This window comes from Heterodontus francisci, chromosome 11 (genome assembly GCF_036365525.1).
Source record: "Heterodontus francisci isolate sHetFra1 chromosome 11, sHetFra1.hap1, whole genome shotgun sequence".
Classification (NCBI taxonomy): Eukaryota; Metazoa; Chordata; class Chondrichthyes; order Heterodontiformes; family Heterodontidae; genus Heterodontus; species Heterodontus francisci.
The window spans coordinates 68,933,732-68,960,509 of NC_090381.1; the positions used below are offsets into that span (position 1 = coordinate 68,933,732).

At 41.8% G+C, this 26,778-nt stretch overlaps 1 protein-coding gene across 1 annotated transcript in view; it reads right to left on the reverse strand.

The window, feature by feature from the left end:
• Window positions 1-3,985: 3,985 nt before the first annotated feature.
• Window positions 3,986-26,778, reverse strand: part of zmat3 (zinc finger, matrin-type 3) — a 72,528-nt gene continuing 49,735 nt past the window's right edge. Inside the window, exons 5-6 of the mRNA XM_068041659.1 lie at window positions 18,278-18,378; window positions 3,986-6,225 (exon numbers count right to left, since the gene is read on the reverse strand). Of these exons, the coding sequence (XP_067897760.1) occupies window positions 6,023-6,225; window positions 18,278-18,378 (304 nt within the window). The 3' untranslated portion in view covers window positions 3,986-6,022. The remainder of the gene's footprint in view (window positions 6,226-18,277; window positions 18,379-26,778) is intronic.

Consider the following 26,778-nt stretch of genomic DNA (forward strand, 5'->3'; position numbering starts at 1 on the left):
TAGTTCTAGTGTTGCGGACTACTTCCCATTCATTCCTTTGTATAGCACTCTGACACTAAACATCAGGGGCTAAAAATTCATCAGCCCTGTTTTTTGAGCATGGGATTGCGATTTGCAATCTGCCCACACCAGTTCCTTTGAGGACATGAGCTTCGTGCTCCCACCTCATTACTACGACTGTCGAGTGGGCCAAATAGGCTCCGTACTGCTGCCTTCCTTTGCGCTCAGCAGGGGGCCAAACAGCATTGTGCTGAGAGCACGTGGTCCAGCCAGCCTACTCTTCTTCAGGCTGTCCCTCTGAAGGGAAAGCTGCACTGAATAATATTGCTGGAATTTAAAAGATGGGAAATGGAACACCGGGGCACAGAGAGCGTTCCAGGGTGATGGTTTTGGCACTGGATGCATTAGTGGTGAAGGTGGGCAGGTGGGTAGATGCCATGGTTTTGTGAAGGGCTAGGAGGCCCTCAAGGACCTGCCTCAGAAGGGGAGGGAGCCAGTGGCCAGGATTCTGGACCAAAGGACGGCAGCAGTGCCACAAGCAATCTGATGACCTCAGACAGGATATCAAGGTCATCTCCTACCAATCCATACTATCAACCTCACACCCAACTCAATACAGCACACCCCATCACTCACCCAGCAGCACTCCCTGGCACTCAGGAATCACGCCTAACATCCAGATACTCCACTTCACGCTCATACATCTACCAATGCTGCCAGACTCTGACTCACCTAGTGCTGCCTCCACATAACTCCAGCTCTTCAGCTATGGCCTGCACATCACCCAAACCCAGAGCTACCCAATCACTGACACTCTGCCTTCCCTCTGCCAGGACAAGATGGTACACAATAGAAGGGAGCAGGGCATAACCGGCAGGAAACAAGGATGCCTGCATTTCCTGAGCTCGATGGAGAAGATAGCTGTCGGCATCATGGGGCATCTGGCGTCACTGAGAACACTGAGGATGCCCCTTCTCAACTCCCAGCTCACCTATCTGACATGATAAGCTGCTGGTGGTGTGACCATGGACCTCTTGCTTCCCACACCACCCCCTTTCAGACACCCAAAGAACTGCTACCTGCCCAGCCACAGCTACCCATGGAGGAAGACAGAGAGAGCAACAGCACAGCATTGATGAAGAGGCCCCATCACTTAATCTGACACTTGCAGCCACTAGCTCAGATACTGCACATACCTTGGAAACTACTATATCATTGGGATCAGCACAAAGTCATCCAGGGACGAGCGGGCTGCAGCCGGGTCAGGGAGAAAGGATGGTTCATTTACGAGCTCACTGGAGGGCAAGGTTGCAGATGAGTTCTGCTGCAGAGATCTCAGATGAGAACCTCGATGAAACGGCATACAGACCACCGATGGGCATGCACACTAAGATAAAAACAGAAAATGCTGGAAATACTCAGCAGGTCAGGCAGCATCTGTGGAGAGAGAAGCAGAGTTAACATTTCAGGTCTGTGACCTTTCATCACAACCTTCTGAAACATTAACTCTGCTCCTCTCTCCACAGCTGCTGCCTGACCTGCTGATTATTTCCAGCATTTTCTGTTTTTATTTCAGATTTCTAGCATCTGCAGTATTTTGCTTTTATGCATACAGAGATGTTAGGTGAATTGGTGGCTTGCCAGACAGCCTCCTGTCACTGTCAAGATGCATGGAGTCCAGCTCCAAGTTGGCAGAGGGCATTATGCAGAGCTTGCTCTGTCTGCACCCTCTGTTCCATGCTGCACTGCCACTGCTGCCCCCATACCTGTTGCACCTTCTGTGTGGATAGGCCACCTAATTCTCTGTCCTCGCTGTGAGGATGCAGAAACATTCTGGCAAATCCAGGAACATACCACACCTCCAAAAACATTCCAGAGTACTTCCAGACACATTGCAATAGCAGAAGTTTTAAAAAATACTTTGCCTGCAAGATGTGTGCCTGGTCCTTTAAATAACACTAGTACAGGGTGCATCTTGCAGCTGAGCACTTGTTGTTCGCAGAGTGGCAAGCAGGCGCTACAGAGGCTTGGTGCCTTTTTTCTGCGGCACGTAGTGCAGTCAGCTGCTTCCATCGCAAGCATCCCAACATGTGCTAGAAGCCTATGCAACCTATTGTCATGCAGACCCCCACCTGCCAAGAATGAGGCATATTAATTTTGCCATATGAACATTGATTTTAAACTGTTGCTGGAGTGAAGAAATGACTTGTTTGAAGATCACCAGACACTTGGCTGGAACAACATTTGCATACTAAGAGACAGTGCTTGGAGAGACAAAAGAATTACTCCCTGATCCAATTACCCAAATGGATTTTTTGATCACCAGACATTGAAGGTGTAAGGAAGCGCATTCCAGGGACTACTAAAATGATACAATCCACAAAGCCAGGACAGGTTAAAACAGCTGGTCACATGACTAGCTGGCTGGTTCAGGTTTTTTGAACTACCCACAGGACAGTTTGAATTGAGAGGCAGTTTGCAACTGAAGCTGGAACAAGGAAGCCTCTCTCTTGGCTGTCTCTCTCTCTCGCTTTCTTCCAAGCCACCGGACCCACGGAAGACACGCAAACCTCAAAAGAGAAAAGACTCCGACATCAAAACAAGTTGAAGTGTGAACTGGGCCCCAACAAACAGCAGGACTTAACGGCAAGCAAAGACTCCACGTTGAACTCAAAGGACTGTAAATATAATCCCGATATTGCCTCAAACTTTTCCCCTTTAGTCTTTTCTACTTTTTCTGTCTCCATCTGTGTGTGTGTTTATCACGTATGCAGGCTAGCGTGGTCACGTCGCATATTCGTAGTATTAACTGGATTAGAGTTCAAGATTAATTAACTTCCACCTTTCTTGTTTAAATCTAAGAAAACCTGTCTTGATTGATTTCTTTGCCTTACAATTGGAAAGTGGTGACCAAGGATTCACTGAGGGGGAGCTAAAATACTGTGTTTTTAAAATTAAACCCTGTTATGGTTAAACCAGGCAAAGGCTGAGAGGGAACCCCTAGATCCCTTCTCACCTGGTCATAACACTATCCAGACATCACACAGCCCAACTAGCTGTTGCCAGAATACCAACTTTGGATCACACAGATCCGGGATGCATTTGATGATTCCGAGACTTAAAGCTCTAAGTTATAAGGAAAAACTCATGGAACTAAACATTTTTGTTAGTAAAAATGTTTAAGGATGATATGAGAAAGGTCTTTAAAATGCCAAAGTAACAGATGATGTCGACACAATCTTGTTATTTATCTTGGATTTAGTGCAGAACTTGAAGATATAAGTAGGTGAATTTAAGATTACCGTAAGATTATAAGATTTCTCCCTTTCCCAAATAATAGATATGTGAAACAGTCTTCAAGCAAAATTACTTAAAGCTGTGCCAATAATTCCTTTAAAAAGGAACGGACATTTGAACATAAGAATTAGGAGCAGAGGTAGGCCATTTGGCCCCTCGAGCCTGCTCTGCCATTCAATAAGATCATGGCTGATCTGTTTGTGTCTCAAATTCTACTGTCCCATCTACCCCAGTTAACCTTTGATTCCCTTGCCTAACAAGAATCTATCTACCTCAGGAGTACAGATTGGGAATGGGATTAGCATTGGAGGCTGTGGGGATAGTTTTTGATTGGACTGATCAAATACTTCTTGATTGGACTGATCAAATACTCCATCAGATGTGATTGTTCCTGTGCAGATGGGGCTATGGAGAGGACATATTGTCTATGGAGTACGGTTAGCTTGGGTTGAATATAGAGATGTAGGAAAGGATATTGATTCTGGACTTTTGCTTCTTCACTTAGAGATAAGGAAGTACTTACGCATTAATTTGAGGACAAAAATTATCAATAACCACTCACAATGACATTTCTGTTTTGTTTTTGCATTGTTTTGACATTAGTATGAAATAGAACCACAAATAAATGTTATTAAAAAAAAATCAAGAAATTATTTTATTCCATAAATTAAAATTCTTGAGAAGCATATTATAAAGCTCTGTGAAATAAAAACAATTGCAAAGGTATGTTCAGGTAATTCATTCTTGGTGAGTTCAGGTAATTCAGTCTCGTATTTCTGCAATTTAGCATGGTAAACTATGAAAAAAATACATATAGTGAAATATATATATTAGATATATATATATCTTATAAATCAAAAAGTCAGCATCAAAAAGCCACTGGCTTTTAAATTTATTTTATGCCCCTTCTATGTGAAATTTTGCAACTATTCTTGTTGAATTGAATTTTAATCAGACAGAATACCAGAAGTAAGACCTGAAGTAAATCCATGTTTAAAATGGAAATGTTAGCCTATAGATTGTATCTCTGGCTACAACTAAAATTCCAAATAAATACAATCATGCAGTGGACACAGTTTGAACCATAAATGTATAAATGCACTTTTTTAGTATCAACATCTTTTCTATGAACCTAAAAGGCTCAATTTGATTATCTCTTAAAACGTAGACACCAAAACAGATCATTATCTTTCACGTTAAATCCAATGCAGAGAAAAATATAACAATGATAGAAAAATTCAGCACAATTTTACATCTGTAAAAAAATTATAAAAAATAAACCAGAATTTGAAAATGAACATTCATTCATAAAGGTATTTATTAAAAGGTCCTGCAATAAATATTCTTAAATGTAGCCTTGGCAGGCCAGTGAAAAGGGGCATATAGAGGTCATAGAATATAAAACAAGTAGCATGGAGTTCATGAAAATAATCACATTCCACCACTAAACTTGCAGTATATCCTACACAAATATACCCTTTATCTTGGCTATACTAAGTTTAACAATTTATATTATTTTTCACTTTGTAATTCACAGACTTACCTCGAATCACTCCAAGCACTGTCAGTCAGTCATCTAGCTCAGGTTTGGAAAGGATTTTATCCATCAAATGCTGAAATTTGAACTGACCAGCTTTCAAAACAGCAGCATCTATAACTTACCCATAATTTTGACCTTTGCTTCTTTTTTAAATTACACTTCGGTGGATTATTTTCATAAGATTTGGTACAGTGAAACCAGTCTTAAAAGGATATCACCATTAGGATCCTTTTCAAAAAAAATCAAGCAGTTTCAAGATTCACAAGAATAACACTAATATCCTTTAACTTTTCTGTTGTTGACTTTAAATAGTGCATGCTGACAATGCCATTAGTGGCTAAAATACTGACCCCAATTGAGGGAGCTCAATTTTACATATATATAAATAAATTATATATTTTATATATATATAGCATATACATATATATGTGCATATATATTAGAGACATACCCAGGGATGCTTCAATTTTGTTAATTTTCTAACATCACATCATCAAGCTCATTAACTCTTCCGAGCCTGTACCTCCCCACAATGATGTAATTAGCATGTTTTTTTAAACAAAAATATCTTTAAAATTAGCTGAAGTAGACACAGCAAACAGGTATTAATATATTATTGTAATTTTTATATCTATTTTTTCTACAGGGAGCCTGATGGTGAAACTCTCTTTATAAAGATCATTCAACAATAAATGAATGATTCAGAGTTGAACATTTATTAGGATATCACCTTTTGGATCAACTTCAGATGGCTATTATAGACTGTGAATCAAAATAAATAGAATATTATAGGGACTAAATTAGAATTACATTAAAATTGCACAAAAGCTGAACTTTTTGTTGGAAAATATTGTTATGAAACAATTATTAAATCACTTAAATGCTTCTAAATCATTTGCAGAAGCAGCATGTGACCAGTTACACAATCATCCTTTTAAGGGACAAATCTTAGCAACAAACTGAGGTTCTCTATACACAAAGTAGCAATATTAAATTAAAATATTAAGAGAATACAAAGTACATTGACATTAAACAAACTTCTGTACAAATAAAAAAACAATGATTCTATGATTTTTTCTTAATTATCAAGTCTTTTAACTTTCTATACAGAAATTGTGAATGTGCCATTAACAGACAATTATAATCATTCTCCTAAAGTTTCAAGATGCACGTATTTCCAAAGCTTCATGCATAGCCAAGGTTTTCCATCTCATTGCGGTACCGCTGTTCTGACACCTTGCTCTTATGCAGTTTGCTTTCAAGGTGAAGCCGAAATTCTTGTTCCTCACTGGCCCCAATATTACACATGGAACAGTAGAACTGTCCACTTGGTGTCACACACATTGCTAGGTCGCGTGGAATCCGCTGACGTGGATTAAAGTAAGGACCTATATAATGATAAGTTAACATAAATTGATCTTGAATCATTTAGAGACATGCTAATTACATGCCCTGATGTTCTGTGTCATCTAAATTATTATTTATTCTTGTAAAATTTACTGAAGGAAAAATATTCTCATACAATAACATACAGTGAGTGTTTCTTTGCCACTGTTTCACTACAATATTGCTCTAGCTGAAACTTTCTGATTTCCTTTTTCATTTGGTATCAGATTATTGGTTTCTAAATGTTTCATTTCTGTTTTCCTCTGTCTTTGAGAAATTGGCTCTGAACTCTCTCCCTTTATACTGATCCCTCTGTCCTCTTGAAATGATCTCACATATTTCTGCCAGCTGGCTACAAATTCTTTCTCTGAATGCACAATAAATGGGAGAATATTGAGAGAGGTAGAAGAAGTAAGAGACCTTGGAGTGCATATCCACAGGTCCCTGAAGGTGGCAGGACAGGAAGAGTTGTGAAGAAGACATATGGAATGCTTTTCTTTATTGGTCAAGATATAGAATACAAAAGCAGGGATGTAATGCTGAAACTGTATAAAACGCTGGTTAGGCCACAGCTGGAGTATTGCATACAGTTCCGGTCACCACATGACAGGAAGGATGTAATTGCTCTGGAGAGTACAGAGGAGATGTACAAGAATGTTGCCAGGGCTTGAAAGTTGCAGCTATGAGGAAAGATTGGATCGGCTAGGATTGTTTACCTTAGAACAGAGGAGGCTCAGGGGTGACTTAATTGACGTGTACAAAATTATGAAGGGCCTAGATAGAGTTGATAGGAAGGACCTGTTTCCCCTAGCAGAGAGGTCAATTACCGGGGGCACAGATTTAAGGTGACTGGTAGAAGGATTAGAAGGGACATGGGGAAAAACTTTTTCACCCAGAGGTTGGTGGGTGTCTAGAATTCACTGCCAAGAACAGTGGTGGAGGCAGAAACCCTCAACTCTTTTACGAGGTACCTGAACATGCACCTGAAGTGCTGTAACTTGCAAGGCTACGGACCAGGTGTTGGAAGGTGGGGTTAGATTGGGCGACTAGTTTTTTGGCCATGCAGATACGATGGGCTGAATGGCCTCCTTCTGTGCCATAATTTTTCTATGGTTCTATGGTTTTTCTATGTTGTTGATTTGCTGCTACCATTGAGGTCAATTTTTCTCAGCCTCTTCTCTCTTTTTCTGTTTCCCTTTCCTTTTCTTTTTACTTCCATCACATTTTCTCTTCCCTAAAAGTCTCTCTGTACATTGAACTGCATGGCTTCAGCAGCTATATTGATGTCAGTAAAATCTTTCAGTTCGTAATTTCTTTGTATGAGAATTTGACCATTACTTACTTCAATCTAGGCTCTCTGACGTTGCTAAGCAAGTACTGAACCCATTATTTAAAATAGATTTAGAAATGTCTATAAGGAGAAAAATAAGCTTGTGTACATATTAATATACTGAATAGTGTGTGGTAAAATGAAGTAAAAACATTACAAAGAAATTCAGTTCTCAACAAATTCAAAAAAAAAGTGAATTTAATATAAAAACAGAAAATGCCATAAACACTCAGCAGGTCAGGCAGTATCTGTGGAGAGAGAAACAGAGTTAGTGCTTCAAATCGATGATCTTTCATCAGACTTGGGAAATAAAGTAGAGATTTAACAGGTTTTTAGCAAGTAAAGAGGCTGCAAAAGGAGGAGCGGGAGGAAAAGGGAAGGTCTGTGATAGGGTGGAAGACAGGACAGATTAAATGAGAAAAGGGACAATGGTGCAAGACAAAAAGGAGGTAGTAATGAACAAGTAACGAAACAAAATATGGATCTACAGGAAGCGTGAATGGGAAACAGCAGAGTCATCACCAATAACTGCTATTTCTACCCCCATAAAATGGGGGAGAGGTTATGATCTGACATTGCTGAACTTAATGTTGATTCCGGAAGACTGTAAAGTGCCTAATCGAAAGATGAGGTAATGTTCCTTCAGCTTCATTGGAATTGTGTGGGAGGCCAAGGATAGAGAGGAGGTCAGAGTGGGAGTTCTTCTTCTTTGGCCTCCTTATCTCGAGAGACAATGGATATGCGCCTGGAGGTGGTCAGTGGTTTGTGAAGCAGCGCCTGGAGTGGCTATAAAGGCCAATTCTAGAGTGACAGGCTCTTCCACAGGTGCTGCAGAGAAATTTGTTTGTCGGGGCTGTTGCACAGTTGGCTCTCCCCTTGCGCCTCTGTCTTTTTTCCTGCCAACTACTAAGTCTCTTCGACTCGCCACAGTTTAGCCCCGTCTTTATGGCTGCCCACCAGCTCTGTCTTACATGTTAATTGTACATTAATTATGTTTAATTATACACAGGTGGTGGGCATTAACTGGGCATTCACTTGAGCTCCCTCTAAATAGACACAAATAGAGTGGGAGTAGGGCAGAGAATTAAAATGAGATGGGACTGGAAGCTCAGGGTCACATTTGTGGCCTGAATGGAGTTGCCGTGCAAAGCAGTTACCCAATCTACATTTGGTCTCCCCAGTGTAGAGGGGACCACATTGTGAGCAGCGATTACAGCATACTAAACTGAAAGAAGGGGCGGCACAGTGGCGCAGTGGTTAGCACCGCAGCCTCACAGCTCCAGGGACCCGGGTTCGATTCCGGGTACTGCCTGTGTGGAGTTTGCAAGTTCTCCCTGTGTCTGCGTGGGTTTTCTCCGGGTGCTCCGGTTTCCTCCCACAAGCCAAAAGACTTGCAGGTTGATAGGTAAATTGGCCATTATAAATTGTCACTAGTATAGGTAGGTGGTAGGGAAATATAGGGACAGGTGGGGATGTTTGGTAGGAATATGGGATTAGTGTAAGATTAGTATAAATGGGTGGTTGATGTTCGGCACAGACTCGGTGGGCCGAAGGGCCTGTTTCAGTGCTGTATCTCTAATCTAAAAAAAAGTACAAGTAAATCACTGTTTCACATGCAGCAGTGTTTGGGGCATTGGACAGTGAGGAGGAATTAAATTACACTTGCATGGGAAGGTGCTGTGGGGAGGGGCAGGAAGTGTTGGGTGTGATTGAAGAGTGGACAAGGTGTTGCGGAGAGAACAGGCCCTTCGGAATGCTGAAATGAGAGGGGAGAAGATGTGTTTGGTGATGGCTTCACGCTGGAGGTGGAGGACATGACAGAGGATGACCCATTGAATGTGGATGCTGGTGGGGTGGAAGGTGAGGACAAGGGGACCCCTACTGTGGTTCTGGGAGGGAGGGGAGGGGGTGAAAGCAGAAGTGCAGGAAATGAAACGCACACGGTCGAGGGCCCTGTCAACCACAGTGGGGGGACCCCTCAGTTGAGGAAAAATGAAAATATATTGAAAGCACTGGTATGGAAGGTAGATAAGATGCGACAGAGACAGACAAACTGGGAAAATGGTAGAGTCCTTACAGGAAGTGCCTCTCCCTTCTGTTCCTTGCCTCGTTACTTGCTTAAAACAGGTTATATCTCTAACCGTTTCCAGTTTTGATGAAAGATCATTGACCTGAAATGTTAACTCTGTTTCTCTCTCCACAGATGCTGCCTGTGTTTCCAGCATTTATATTTTTATCACAGGATTTTGCTTTCGAACTCGGTATACACTGGGGAAGAAAAATCAATTTGTACATAGCTACTACTGTCTGGCTAGTGGCTGATCCAGTGATAAAGACTAATACTTGCTTCTTTAAACGATAAGTTATTGGTCTGTCATATGCACTAAGTCTCAAATCTACTAGCAGAAAAACATACAAACAGTTGCCCCATAAATTAGTTGATTAACAAAGAAATACATTAATTTAATTTAAAAACCCCTATCCTATGTACAAAATAAATAGAATCACAGAATTATTACAGCATAGGAGGCCATTCAGACGATCGTGTTTGCACCAGCTCTCTGAATGAGCAATTCACCTAGTGTCATTCCCCTGCCTTCTCCCTATATCCCTGCACATTCTTCCTTTTCAGATAATAGTCTAATTCCCTTTTGAATGCCTTGATTGAACCTGCCTGCACCACATTCTCAGGAAGTGCATTCCAGACTTCATCCACTCGTTCTGTGAAAAGGTTTTTCCTCATGTCGCTTTTGTTTCTCTTGCCAAATTATTTTAAATCTGTGCCCTCTCGTTCTCGATCCTTCCACGAGTGGGAACAGTTTCACCCTATATCTAAACCCCTAATGATTTTGAATTCCTCTAACAAATCACCTTTCAGCCTTCTCTTCTCTAAGGAAAACAGTCCCAACTTCTCCAATCTATCTTCATAACTGATGTTCCTCATCCCTGGAACCATTCTTGTGAATCTTTTCTGCGCTTTCTCCAATGCTTTCACATCTTTCCTAAAGTGCGGCGCCCAGAACTGGATATAATACTCCAGCTGAGGCCGAAGTAGTGTCTTATACAAGTTCAACATAACCTCTATGTTCTTGTACTCTATGCCCCTATTATTAAAGCCAAGGAAACTGTACACTTTATTAATCGCTCTCTCAACCTGTCCTGCCACCTTCAATGATTTATGCACACAAACACCCACATCCCTCTGCTCTTGCACCTCCTTTAGAATTGTATATTATTCTATATTGTTTCTCTGCATTCTTCCATCCAAAATGAATCACTTCACACTTCTCCGCATTAAATTTCATCTGCCACTTCTCCACCCATGCCACCAATCTGTTTATGTCCTTTTGAAGTTTTACACTATCCTCCACACAATTCACAATGCTTCCAAGTTTTGTATCATCCGCAAACTTTGAAATTGTGCCCAGTACACCAAAGTCTAGGTCATTAATATATATCAGGAAAAGCAAGGGTCCCAACACTGATCCCTGGAGAACTCCACTATAAATCTTCCTCCAGCCCAAAAAACATCCATTAACCACTACTCAGTTTCCTGTCACACAGCCATTTTGTATCCATGTTGCTACTGTCCCTTTTATTCCATGAGCTATAACTTTGCTTACAAGTCTGTTGTGTGGCAGTGTATTAAATGCCTTCTGGAAATCCATGGACACCACATCAACAGCAGTGCCATCTTTACACCCTTTTTTGAACAAGGGTGTAACGTTTGCAATTCTCCGGTCCTCTGCCACTACATGAGTCTAAGGAAGACTGGAAAATTATGGCTAGTGCTTCCGCAATTTCAACTCTCTCTTCCCTCAGTATCCTTGCATGCAACTCATCTGGTCCTGATGTTTTATCAACTTTAAGTATAGACAGCTTATCTCATACCACCTCATCAATTTTAAATCCTTCCAGTGTATTAATTACCTACTCTTTCACCGTGGCCTGGGTAGCATCTCCTTCCTTAGTAAATACAGATGCAAACTAATAATTTAGCACCTCAGCTGTTCCCCCTGCCTCCATGTGTAAATACCCTTTTTGGTCCCTAATTGGCCCCACTCCTCCTTTTACCACCTTTTTACTATTTATTTGCCTATAGAAGACTTTGGGATTCCCTTTCATGTTAGCCACCAGTCTCTTTTCATACTCCTTTTTTGCTTCTCTTATCTGCCTCGTTACTTCCCCTCTGAACCTTCTATATTCAGCCTGGTTCTCCATTGTATTATAGGATGTAGCAGCTGAGAAAAATAAGTATCTCTGTTGTACAAATAATGTACCTTCCATGCACTGATGTATCTTCTATGCCAACAGGAACACAAATAGCAGCTTTCTATTTTGTGATATCTTAATTTAGTCCCCAAAATTAAATTACTGTCCTTTAGTTTATGACCTCTCTGTTTATAGTAACAAATTATCCACAGTGGTCTCTATAAAGCTACATGCATCAGTACAATTCTGTAATATAAAACATTACTGAATGGTCCTCTCAGCTCCCAAAGTAGCCATCAAAAATGCACGTAACCATTTGTGGAATTCAGGTATTATATGTACTCAGGATGCATATCAAGACATGTATAATGAGACTTTTGACCTATGGGGAAGATTAATGGTGTTTTTCAAAATGTAATGCTTTGTGTTTCTTGGATGCAGTACAATACTGCCAGCTACAGGAGAAATGCCATGAACAACAGATGCCCCTCTACGTTGCTTTCATTGATCTCACCAAAGCCTTTGACCTCGTCAGCAGACGTGGTCTCTTCAGACAACTAGAAAAGATCGGATGTCCACCAAAGCTACTAAGTATCATCACCTCATTCCATGACAATATGAAAGGCACAATTCAGCATAGCGGCGCCTCATCAGACCCCTTTCCTATCCTGAGTGGCGTGAAACAGGGCTGTGTTCTCGCACCTACACTGTTTGGGATCTTCTGCTCCCTGCTGCTCTCACATGCGTTCAAGTCTTCAGAAGAAGGAATTTTCCTCCACACACAATCTGGTGGCAGGTTGTTCAAGTTTGCCCGTCTAAGAGCGAAGACCAAAGTACGGAAAGTCCTCATCAGGGAACTCCTCTTTGCTGACGATGCTGCATTAACATCTCACACTGAAGAGTGTCTGCAGAGACTCATCGACAGGATTGCGGCTGCCTGCAACGAATTTGGCCTAACCATCAGTCTCAAGAAAACGAACATCATGGGACAGGACGTCAGAAATGCTCCATCCATCAATATTGGCGACCACGCTCTGGAAGTGGTTCAAGAGTTCACCTACCTAGGCTCAACTATCACCAGTAACCTGTCTCTCGATGCAGAAATCAACAAGTGCATGGGAAAAGCTTCCACTGCTATGTCCAGACTGGCCAAGAGAGTGTGGGAAAATGGCGCACTGACACGGAACACAAAAGTCCGAGTGTATCAAGCCTGTGTCCTCAGTACTTTGCTCTATGGCAGCGAGGCCTGGACAACGTATGCCAGCCAAGAGCGACGTCTCAATTCATTCCATCTTCGCTGCTTCCGGAGAATCCTCGGCATTAAGTGGCAGGACCGTATCTCCAACACAGAAGTCCTCGAGGCGGCCAAAATCCTCAGCATATACACCCTACTGAGCCAGCGCCGTTTGAGATGGCTTGGCCATGTGAGCCGCATGGAAGGTGGCAGGATCCCCAAGGACACATTGTGCAGCGAGCTCATCACTGGTATCAGACCCACCGGCCGTCCACGTCTCCGCTTTAAAGACGTCTGCAAACGTGACATGAAGTCCTGTGACATTGATCACAAGTCGTGGGAGTCAGTTGCCAGCGATCGCCAGAGCTGGCGGGTAGCCATAAAGGCGGGGCTAAAGTGTGGCGAGTCAAAGAGACTTAGCAGTTGGCAGAAAAAAAGACAGAAGTCCAAGGAGAGAGCCAACTGTCTAACAGCCCCGACAACCAATTTTATCTGCAGCACCTGTGGAAGAGTCTGTCACTCTAGAATTGGCTTTTATAGCCACTCCAGGCGCTGCTTCACAAATCACTGACCCCCTCCAGGCGCCTACCCATTGTCTCTCGAGACAAGGAGGCCAAAGAAGAAGAAGAATGCTTTGTGTTTCTTGGATGCATTACAATACTGGCAATACACCACTACAAAACAGAACTTTAACACTCACTTCAGGTTGCACGGTTTCTACAAAGCTATGCTGCTCCTTTTCTCTCCTTCAGGCAGCAGAAATGCCCTGACATATGCCTCTCTGTATTTGTAATTGCTCATCTAATTAATAAAGTATGTACTAAAAGCAGGAAGAACAATCAAAGCTTCCTTACAGACCCAAAACAAGAATTCAGAAATGAGAAAAGGGCACTTTGGATGATCCAAGTTCATACGAACATACATACGTACATACGAATTAGGAGCAGGAGTAGACCACCCGGCCCTTTGAGCCTGCTCCACTATTCAATAAGATCATGGCTGATCTGATCGTAAACCCGACTCCACATTGCCGCCTAACCACCCCCCCCCCATAACCTTTCACCCCCTTGTTTAGCAAGAATCTATCTACCTCTGCCTTAAAAATATTCAAAGACTCTGCTTCCACCGCCTTTTGGGGAAGAGAGTTCCAAAGACTCCCTCAGAGAAAAAATTTCTCCTTATTTCTGTCTTAAATAGACAACCCATTTAACTCTCCCATCATGGTGCCTAATTATATTTAAGAACCCCAATATTTTTGCTTCTGTTACCCTGCTTATTTGTTGTTGTTTATTTTATCCATACCATTTAGTATGTTACATTCTTTACCAAGAGAGATGTTAGAATGTGGAACCCACTATCACAAGAAGTAGTTGAGGCAAATAACATAGATGCATTCAAGAGGGAGCTAGAGAAGCACACGAGGGAGAAAGGAATAGAAGGATATGTTGAAGAGGTTAGATGAAGAGGGATGGGGGGAGGCTCTTGTGGAGCATAAACACTAGCAAGGACCTCTGTGTTGTAAATACTTGGTAATACATAATGTGATAAGGTCCCTCCAACAACCTTCCTTCTAGAATAAGGCTTAATAATCTTTAATTTGTCCTTTTTCCCTTTACAATTGTAATCAAACTAGCTAATTGTTACTTAACCCCTTTATTACAAGTTTATTTATTTAGTGGTATAGTGCAATAACCAAAATTGAACACAATATACGTCCAAGTTTGGCCACTGTCATATGTTTGCTATTACTCCCAAGTTTTAATCTATGTCTCAATGATAATTCAATTTTGTCTTCCTATTTTTCAACACATAAAACTTTAACCTTAACATTGAGATAAATGTAATTTGCCGTAAGTCTGCCGAATTGCGTAGCCAATCCATGTCTTTTTGCCAATCTTTTCCTGCACCTTTTGTTTCTATTGCCTCCCTACTTTTGTGTCAACAAATTTGACCAGCTTAGGGTTGGTTTCAGTATTCAGATCATTTAAATAGATTTATGTAAGTAAATGAGGCCCAATGGCATCCCATATTTTCTAATCAGAACAAACAACAGTATATTTTGAATCTTTGCAGATCTTCATGAAAGAAGTTCTAATGTCACAGATCCTTTCTAACAAGGACTGGCTTTTCCTACGAGATCAGACACCTTGGCTAGAATTTTATGTTGTGGCGGTGGCCCTACCCACTGGCTAAAATGTCGGGGGCAAGCCCGCCTCAGCTGGGTCTGGAGGCCACGCAGCAATTTTACATGGCTCAGGCCCTTAATTGGCCTCGGATGGGACTTCCACCCGTCTGAGGCAGGAAGTCCTGCCTCCAAGAGCTGGCAGTCAATCAGAGAGCCGACAGCTCCTCAGTCCCAGCAGCGTCACCGGGAGTGATGGCCACTGCTGGGACTGCACCCAGCCAGAACCAGCAACAACGGAGACAGCCCCGGAAAAGGTGAGTGGGGGGGTCGGGCCTTGCCAGGGACAATCAGCCAGGCCCCGGCAAGGGGGAGGGGGCGGGGGGGGTGTAGTTCTAGCAGGGGTGGCCCATGCTACTGGGGAGTCCCTTCCGTGGGGCCTGATGAAGAGGGTGCCCCCCCCCCACCCTCCCCACCAGTCTGCAAGGAGGCCGTCAGGTATTACTGGGCAGCCTCCTCAGGTGCTGAAGTTCCCATCCGCCGCTGGTAATACATCAGCGACGATGGGAGGAGGCCCTTAAGTGGCAATTAATTGGCCATTTAAGGGCCTTAATTGGCCGGGCAGGCCGTTTGCCACCTCCTCTGCCACTGGTAAAATAGCAGCAGGAGCGGGTAGGCGATGGGAACGGCACTTGTAAGATCACAAAATATCTCTACAAACTTGCGATGGAGTTATAATTCCAAGCATCATGTAGATTGCAAACAACTGTAAATTACTATATCCACAGAAGTGATGGGGTGAGGCAATGTAGACTTAATGGCACCGTTCTCAAGAGTGTGCAGGGACAGAGGGACCTGGGGGTGCATGTGCATCGATCTTTGAAGGAGGCAGGACATATTGAGAGAGTGGTTAGCAAAGCATATGGAATCTTGGGCTTCATAAATAGAGGCATTGTGTATAAAAGCAGGGAAGTTATGCTGGACCTTTATAAAGATCTGGTTAGGCCACAACTAGAGTACTGCATTCAGTTCTGGTCACCACACTTTAGGAAGGATGTAAAGGTCCTTGAGAGGGTGCAGAGGAGATTTACCAGAATGGTTCCATGGATGGGGGATTTTAGTTACAAGGTTAGTTTGGAAAGGCTGGGGCTGTTCTCCTTGGAGAAAAGGAGATTGAGGGGAGATTTGACAGAAGTGTAGAAGATTATGACAGGCTTAGATAAGTTAGACAAGGAAAAACTGTTCCCATTAACTGATAGTACAAGGACTAGGGGACACAGATTGAAGGTTTTGAGCAAGAGATGCAGGGGGAAGGTGAGGAAGAACTTTTTTATGCAGGTGGTAATAAACTGGAACTCGCTGCCCATGAGGGTGGTGGAAGTGAAAATAATCAATAATTTTCAAAAGGAAATTGGATGGGCACTTGATGGAAATAAACTTGCAGGGCTACAGGGATTGAACAGGCGATTGGGACTGACTGAATTTCTCTGCGGAGAGGCGGCATGGGCTCAATGAGCCGAATGGCCTTCTTCTGTGTCGTAAATGATTCCATGACTCTACTTTGCATGAGATTTTCCATTTTCTTATTAAAGATGTTCAAATATGTCAGTCTGGCAGGGACAATAGGTCCACAACAGTTATTCCAATGTAGCAATTTGACACAAACTGACTGGTTACAATATTAATTCCAGGCCAACTCATGGGATAAGATAAAGCCACTCCATATTAAAGTGAATGCACTACAATAAAAAACAAAGGCATAAAATCCATAAGAACTACTAATGGGAACATTTATATTTTGTAGAAGAAACTAAATAAGCACATAAGGAAAGGAATAGAAGGATATTCTTATAGAGTTAGGTGCAGAGAGGTGCAAGGAGGCTCATGTGGAGCATAAACACAGGCATAGACCAGTTGGTCTGAATGGCCTGTTTCTGTTCTGTAGATTTCATGTAATGATATGTAACTGAGCTTCATTTACATATTCCTATGATTCTGGTAAAATAATCAGATTTTGTGTAACTTTATCAGGAGCATAGTATAAATTCCTCTCCCCAATAAGAACTGACATAATTGAGTCAGCGCACATTTAAGACTATTGACTACCATCCTTGATAGTATAAAGGTTAAAAATAGTAACACTCCAGATCCAATCATGCCATATGCTGAGTTAGCTAATCTTACCTCAGGCACAGTGGGTCACTGGAATTTATTTATATGACCTGGCCTTAGCTGGGAGAATTGTAGAAAAAAAAAGCCTTCATTCCTGCTCCTGATCATCAAGTCACCTTCCCCTGAGAAATAACTTGTTTGTAGGTATCAGTTGACAGCAGGATTGGGCTCCCCATCCCCATGGTCAGAAAACCTGCCAACATCCACTGTCCAGGCTCACAAATGAAAAATATTTACTTGTGTGAGGAGCTAGGGTTTTATCAAAACCTATGGAACTGCACAACTGCATCAGCCACCACTTTCAAAAGAGGGCAAGAAAAAAGGTGAGGGAATTGGACAGGGAGTAGAGAGATGTAAAAGGAACTTATTTTTAATTTGTAATTTTGGTGTTCCCTAATTTCTCTTGAAGACAGAAAGTTTTACAATCAATTATTTCTTCCCTCAAGACATTTAGGATAGCTCCCTCAACTCTCTGTCCTTGCCCAGATCACTGATAGACACAGCCAATCTACAAAATGGGATATGAGCAGTAATTTATTTTTCATTTCTGCAACTAACATTAAAAAAAAACAAAATCTTAATAATTCCACCATCAACAATACCAAGTTAAAATATACAGCCTTGACAGCAGAATAATGCAAGTGTCAGGTGTCTGCCGTGACTTTGTGGTAGCACTCTCGCCTCAGAGTCAAAAGGTGAAAGGTTCAAATCTTACTCCAGAGATTTAAGCACATAATCTAGGCTGACACTTCAGTGCAGTACTGAGGGAATATTGTTGGAGATGCCGTCTTTCAAACGAAACATTAAACCAAGGGTCCATCTATCTTCTCAAATGGATGTAAAAGATCCCATGACAATATTTGAAGAAAAGGAGCAGGGTTCTTCTGGTGTCCTGGCCAATATTACTAAAAGCACTTCTCTCATTGCTGTACATTCCTATCTTGCAAATATTCAACATGTTTGCAAACAGAAAATACTAGATACCCAGTGTATTTTGAACTCCATGTAGATTGCGACGATTTGGCACAATTTTAAATTCATTCCCTTCTTTCCTTTGTCTCCTCTTTGTGAGCTCTGTAGCTTCTCTGCAAAATTAAGATACTTTGTTATTCAAATGTGTAACAATTGTACAATTTGCTTAAATGTTTTATAGTAATACTCTTGTTATTTTATCCTGTGATTAGTTAAATTATTTGGCAAGTGCAAAGCATCAGGCTTTGCTCTGTTGCTGCTAACAAGAACAGTTTACAATTTTAAGATAAAAGCCAAATACTGCAGATGCTGGAAATCTGAAATAAAAACAAGAAATGCTGGAAATACTCAGCAGGTCTGGCAGCATCTGTGGAGAAAGAAGCAGAGTTAATGTTTCAGGTCAGTGACCTGATGAAATTCTGATGAAGGGTCACTGACCTGAAAGGTTAACTCTGCTTCTCTCTCCACAGATACTGCCAGACCTGCTGAGTATTTCCAGCATTTCATGTTTTTATTACAATTTTAAGAATTTGTCGCACTATTTTCTTTTAAATATCCTTTCAGATGAAGAAAGATATAAAAATAGCAAATATAAATGCTCAATCCAGGCAATAACTCATCAGAGTTTAACATGTACAGACTGGAAAGATCCTAAATTTGAGAGTTTCGGCAAATCAAACTTAATTGTATGAAATCTACTATGGCATGCACATTTTGAATACCGCCACTTCAAATGAAAATTAACAATCCATACCAACCAGAAGTGGGTTGATGATAGAAAGAAGAACCACCATTCTACCCATCTCCAGCCTTTTCTGGTCAAACCATAAACTAGGCATAAAGACTGTTGTTACGTTTTGTTACCTTCTTCCTTTATCCCCATAGGAACAATTAACAATTCCCTTACTACAGGTATGGAGTCCAGGGCTTGATAGTGAATATTAGCAGGCTAATTGACCGCGGGTCCCCATCTAACTATCTACACAGCGTGGATCACTGATTAACAATTAAAAGCGAGAACCCTGATAGATTTTGCCCTTACTCACTTGAGGGTGGCCAGCTGAGATTAGTTAAAACTGATTAAGAATCAAACCTGACACCTTCCTTATGATTGATGTAACCATTGGATAAGATCACTAAGCCATCGGAAGGATTACTGTACTTTACCGACAAATTTTCTGGGCTTGAAATTATGCAGTAGGATACTAGCATACAAACACATGTTTGCCTAAAAATCCTCTCTCCATCATTTTAGCAGAGGCGTGAACCCATGAGAAGCTTGGGCTGTACCACTCCAGAGACTTGAGCACAAAAATCTAGGCTGACACTCCAGTGCAATGCTGCGAGAGCACTGCACTGTCAAAGATGCCATCGGATAAGAATTTAAATCAAAGCCCTGTATGCCCTCTCAGGTGGATGTCAAAGATCCCACGGCACTATTTTGAAGAGCATATTTGAAGACAATATTTATCCCTCAATCAACATCACTAAAATAGAGTATCTGGTCATTATCACATTTTTTAATGGAAACTTGCTGAGCACAAATTGGCTGCTGCGTTTCCTATATTACAACAGTGACTACACTTCACGAGTACTTCATTGGCTGCAAAGCCCCTTTGGAATGTCCTGAGGTTTTAAAAGGTGCAATATAAATGCAAGACTTTCTTTCTTAGAGCAGAGAGGCTAAAAGGAGATTTGATACAGGTGTTTAAAACCATGAAGGGCTTAGATAGAGTAAACAAGGAGAAGGGTCAAAAACCAGTGGGTACACATTTAAAGGTGATTAGCAAACGAACCAGAGGCTACATAAGGAAAAACATTTGTATGTAACAAGTGGTTAGGATTTGGAATGCACTGTCTGATAAGGTACTGGAAACAGGTTCAATAGTAGTTTCAAAGTGAATTGGACGAGTACTTGAAGGAAAAAAAATTGCAGGGGTATCGGGAAGGAGTCAGGGAGTGGGATTAACTGGACTGCACTTTGAAAGCACCAGCAGGAATAGAATGGCCTCCTGTACTCTATTGTTCTATGATTCTATTGTATTCCTGACAGTATTGGTAGGAGTGCCCATCGCACAGTCCTTGTGGGGAAAAAGTCCCATCTTCACATTAAGGATACCTCCATCATGTTGTGTGGTACTATCACCGTGCTAAATTGGATAGATTCGGAACAGATCTAGCAATGCAAAAGTGGGCATCCATGAGGCGCTATGGGCCATCAGCAGCAGCAGAACTGTATTCAATCAAATGGCCTGGCATATCCCCCACTCTACCATTACCATTAAGCAGGGGGATCAAATCTGGTTCAATGAAGAGTGCAGGAGGGCATGCCAGGAGCAGCAACAGGCATACCTAAAAATGAGGTGTCAACTTGGTGAAGCTACAACACAGGACTACATGCATGCCAAACAGCAGAAGCAGCATGCGATAGAGCTAAGTGATCTCACAACCAACGGATCAGATCTAAGCTCTGCAGTCTTGCCACATGCAGTCATGAATGGTGGTGGACAATTAAACTAACAGGAGGAGGCTTCACAAATATCCCCATCCTCAATGGTGGGGGAGCACAGCACATCAAGGCAAAAGCATTTTGCAACCATCTTCAGCCAGAAGTGCTGAATGGATGATTCATCTTGGCCTCCTCCTGAGATCCACAGCAACACTGATATCAGTCTTCAGCCAATTCAATTCGCTCCATGTGATATCAGGAAATGGCTGAAGGTACTGGATACTGCAAAGGCTATAGGCCCTGACAACATTCCAGCAATAGTACTGAAGACTTGTGCTCCAGAATTGGCCAGGCCCCTGGCCAAGCTGTTCCAGTACACGTATGACACTGGCATCTACCCAACAATGTGGAAAATTGCCCAGGTATGTCCTGTACATAAAAAGCAGGACAATTCTAATGCGGCCAATTACTGCCCAATCAGTCTACGCTCAATCATCAGCAAAGTGATGGAAGGTGTCATCGACAGTGCTATCAAGCGGCACTACTCAACAATAAAATGCTCAGTGACGCTCAGTTTGGGTTCCGCCAGGGCCACTCAGCTCCTGGCCTCATTACAGCTTTGGTCCAAGTATGGACAAAAGAGCTGAACTCAAGAGGTGAGGTGAAAGTGACTGCCCTTGACATCAAAGCAGCATTTGACCCAGTTGGCATCAAGACGCCCTTGCAAAACTGGAGTCAATGGGAATCAGGGGGAAAACTCTCCACTGGCTGCAGTCATACCCAGCACAAAGGAAGATGATTCTGGTGGTTGTAGGTCAATCATTTCAGTTCCAGGACATCACAGCAGGAGTTCCTCGGGGTAGTGTCCTAGGCTCAACCATCTTCAGCTGCTTCATCTTTGATCTTCCCTCCATCATAAGGTCAGAAGTGGGGATATTCGCTGATGATTGCACAATGTTCTGTGCCATTCCAGATACTGAATCAGTCCCATATGCAGCAAGACCTGGACAACATTTAGGCTTCGGATGATAAGTGGCAAGTTACATTCACACCACGCAAGTGACAGGCAATAAGCATCTCCAACAAGAGAGAATCCAACCACCTTCCCTTAAAATTCAATGGCATTACCATCGCTGAAACCCCACTATCAACATGCTGGGGAGTTACGTTGACCAGAAACTGAACTGGAGTAGCCATATAAGTACTGTGGCTATAAGAGCAGGCCACAAGCTGGGAATTCTGCAGCATGTAACTCACCTCCTAACTCTCCAAAGCCTGTCCACCATCTACAAGGCACAAGTCAGTATGATGGAATACTTGCCTGGATGAGTGCAGCTCCAACAATACTCAAGCTTGACACCATCCAGGACAAAGCAGCCTGCTTGATTGGCACCCCATTCATCACCTTCAACATTCACTCCTTCCACCACCAATGCACAGTGGCAGCAGTGTGTACCATCTACAAGATGCACTGCAGCAACTCACCAAGGCTCCTTCGAGAGCATCTTCCAAACCTGCAACCTCTACCACCTAGAAGGACAAGGGCAGCAGATGCATGGGAACACCACCACCTGCAAGCACCCCTCCAAGCCACACACCAACTTGACTCGGAACTATACCGTCATTCCTTCACTGTCGCTGGGCCAAAATCCTGGAATTCCCTTCCTAATAGCACTGTGGGTGTACCTACATCATATAGACAGCAGCGGTTCAAGGAAGCGGCTCATCATCACCTTCTCAAGGGCAATTAGGGATGGGCAATAAATGCTGTCCTAGCCAGTGACACTCACATCCCATGAATGAATAAAAGAAAATTGATCTCAATACTTAATTTCAAGGCCCTTATGTTTTAGTTCACCCCACCTCCTTTTCTTTCAAACTGAGTCAAAGATGTATGGCTGATTTAACAGCAGTAAAATATGTTTGAATGACATCTTGTTGGCACTTGAAATGTCTCCTGCTCAATTGATTCCAGCCCCATGGATTTTGCAGTTTGTCTAAGAGGAAGCGACTCCATTATATTTAAAAAGTTCTATATTTAAAAACAGTTTGAGGTAAAGTTGATCTTATTGATAAATTTTCAGAAGAAACTTGCATTTATGTAGTTTAGTTGGTCTCACAATTAGTAATAGCTACTTAAATCAGTTTTCTGGTAATGTTGATTTCGGGTTAAATGCTGGACAGGTCATTTGGAGAACTCCCTTGCCTTGGGCTCGTTTATGGTCAGCTGAATAATTGGGGCCTCAGTTTAATGCCTATCTGAAAGATGATTCTTCCATTACATGCAGCACTCCTTCAATACTGTAATGAAGTGTCAGTTTAGATTATGTGCTCAAGTCCTGGAGAGGGGCTTCAACCAATAATTTTCTGACCCGGAAGCTAGAATGCTGCCACTAAGCCAAGCTGAGATGGTAAATTTTGTTTAGGCTGTGAGATGATTGACAAAATCATGAGATAGTTGGTCATAAAAGATTTTTTCTAATATAATTTAAATAAAAGTACCACCTTATAAAATATAATTATGTCCTCCAAAGTGCAGCACAGAATTCATAAAGCAATTGATCAGCAGAATTTACATCTTAGTGCAATATCTTTTCATTTCCCATCATCATTCATGTGTGTCTGTTGTGTATGTTAAAAGGTATACCAAAGCTACTCCCCTATACTTACAAGGTCTAAAAAAACAGGGTGACTCAACATTTACATTTCCTGAGTATTTTTGGCCTTAGTTATAAATTAGTACACAATTAACCTAATTTAGAATTGAATTTAGTTGCCATTTTCAAATTAATTTAAAGTGCTTTTGTGTGTGCATCATTGCAGACATAGCAGTTCAATGCTGGAGACTATGAAGCACACAAAAGCGCAAAGGTGAAAGACCATCTCCAAACAGCTGTCTTACACAAGCGGAGTTTGCACACAGTATAATACAACTTCAGGCTTAGAATACCAATCAGAGTTTTGATGACATCATTTTACACACTGGATTATTACATCATTTTCATCTGACACTTGAATCTATCACAAATCAGCAAAAACCATCTTACAACAATAAGATCAACTTAGAAGCTATAACCTAAAATGCTACTACTATGGAGTAGTTACTGAAATGCAAGCCTTCAGAAGAATTCAGTCACTATGAATGATTACATCCAGCATTTTTAGCAAGGTGACAAAGTAGCAAAAAGACCCATGTTATTGTTTTATACCTTCAAGTTGCTGTACATAAATATAAAGTAAGATCAGTTACCTTTGATACGGTCCTCCTTATTCTTCAAATGTAGTTTATCCACCATGTACCTTAGGATATGCCTATTTTTTTTTTCTGGGAAAGGGGCAAAAATCAATAGACCAGTGCCCCCTGGAGGGGTTTTATACTCATCGAAATCATAACAGAATCAACTGATTTTCCCTCAATACTGTAAAACAAACAAGGCCTGCCCACAGACCACTCCTCTGTACTTTTTGCGGGACAGATTGAACTGAAGGTATTGTTATTCGGAGAAGAAAACAATAACAAAGTTAAATTACAACAAATATACTTGAAATAAGACTTAGAAATAGTAGAGGAGGATGTGTGCAAGATATGTCGAAGATAAATTACATTCAAAGAATGAGGAACATCACACAGAAAGGTAGCTACAGTCTTACTTTCTTCCTCATTTGTTTTTCCTTCACATACCTTACATCCTCAGACTAACCACCTTCAACTGCTTTGTCAATGACTTCCCTCCATCATAATCTCAGGAGTGGGGCTATTTGCTGACAGTGCTACAATATTTATTCAGCTCCAGTCACAATTTCTCTGAAATTGAAGCAGACCATGCTAGCGTACAGTATGATTCTGGACAATATCCAGGCTGGCCTGACAAATGCAGGTAACACTTGTACCATATAAATGCCAGAAATGACCATCTTCAACAATAAAATGTCCACCTCTCCATAACATACAGCAGCAGTACCAACACTGCCGAATCCCTGGACAATCATTATCTTGAGGGTCACCATTGCTCAGAAACTTAAATGGGCTAGTTGGATTAACAGAGAGGCTAAAAGATAAAGGCAGAAACTAGTAGACTGCTTTAAGTGGTTCACCTCCTGACCCCTCAAAACCTCTCCACTGTCTATCAAGACTCAAATGAGGAGTGTGACAGAATACCCACCATTTGCCTGGATGAGTAGAGCTGCAGCAATATGCAATAAGCTTAACAATTCAGAAGGGAGCAGCCTGGTTGATCAACTCCCTTTCCATTGAACTTAATATCCGCCACTGACCCACTGTGGTTTCACTATGTACCACCATAATTCACTAAGCTTATTGTGACAGCACCTCCCAAACCTGCAACTTCTACCGCCAAGCAGCGATGACATGGGAACATTATCGCCTGAAAGTTCCCCTCCAAATAACACAGTATCCTGGTTTGGGTATATATCAATGTAAGAACATAAGAAATAGGGTCAGGAGTAGGCCATTTGGTCCTTTGAGCCTGCTAAACCAGTCAATAAGATCATGGCTGATCATCTACCTCAACTTTACCATCCTGCACTCTTGTCTTAAATATGTTCAATGATTGAGCACCGACAGCTCTCTGGGATAGGGAATTCCAAAGATTCACAGCCCTTTGAGTGAAGAAATTTCTCCTAATCTCAGTCTGAAATGGCCAACCCTTTATTCTGAGACTGTGACCCCTAGTTCTAGACTCTCCAGCCAGGGAAAACATCCTCCCAGCACCTACCCTGTCAAATCCCTTAAAAATTGTATGTTTCAATTCAATCACCTTTCATTCTTCTTAATTCTAAGGAATATAGGCTTAGTCTACTCAATCTCTCCTCATAGGGCAATTCTCTAATTCCAGGAATGTTCCTTCATTGTTGCTGGGTCAAAATCCTAAAATTCCCTAACGCCATTTTAAGAATATCAAAGTCGTGAAAAAAATTGGGGAAACCCCATCCTCGAAGGGCAACAAAGTCCTGCCAACATTGCACCACATCCCAACAACAAAAAATCCCTAACATATTAAAGTTATGCCAAAAAACTGGGAACAGAGTTACTTTGATACTACAGAAAGCAGAGAGGAGTCGAGAAAGTAGAGGGTGAAATCAAAAAGGAAATTAGGAAAGCAAAAAGAGGGCATGAAAGAATATTGGCAAGAAAAATCAAGGTGAACCCAAAGATGTTTTATCAATACATTAAGAGTGAGAGGATAACTAAGGAGAGAGTAGGGCCCATAAAAGACCAAAACAGTAACCTATGTGTAGGGGCAGAAGATGTTGGTATGGTTCTTAATGAATACTTTGCATCTGTTTTCACAAAAGAGGGGGACAATGCAGATAGTGTAGTTAAGGAGGATGAGTGTGAAGTATTGGATATGATAAACATAGGGAGAGAGGAAGTATGACTACGTTTAGCATCCTAGAAAGTTGATAAACCACCAGGGCCAGATGAAATGTACCCTAGGTTGTTAAAAGAAGCAAGAGCGGAAATAGCAGAAGGTTTGACCATCGTTTTCCAGTCCTCACTGGATATAGGTGTGGTGCCGGAGGACTGGAGAACTGCTAACATTGTACCTCAGGATAAACTGTCACTTAGAAAGGCACGGATTAATCAAGGATAGTCAGCATGGATTTGTTAAGGGAAGGTCTTGTTTGACCAATTTGATTGAATGTTTTGATGAAGTAACAAGGAAGACAGATGAGGGTAGTGCAGTCGATGTGGTCCACATAGATTTTAGCAAGCCACATGGCAGACTGGTTAAAAAAGTAAAATCCCATGGGAACCAGGGAAATGCAGCAAGGTGGATACAAAATTGGCTCAGTGGCAGGAAACAAAGGGTAATTGTTGACGGGTGTTTTTGCAACTGGAGGGCTGTTTCCAGTTGCGTTCCACAGGGCTCAGTACTGGGTCCCCTGCTTTTTGTGGTATATATTAATGATTTTGATGTAAATGTAGGGGGCATGATCAAGAAGTTTGCAGATGACACAAAGATTGGCCATGTGGTAGATAGCGAGGAGGATAGCTGTAGGCTGCAGGAAGATATTGATGGTCTGGTCAGATGGGCAGAAA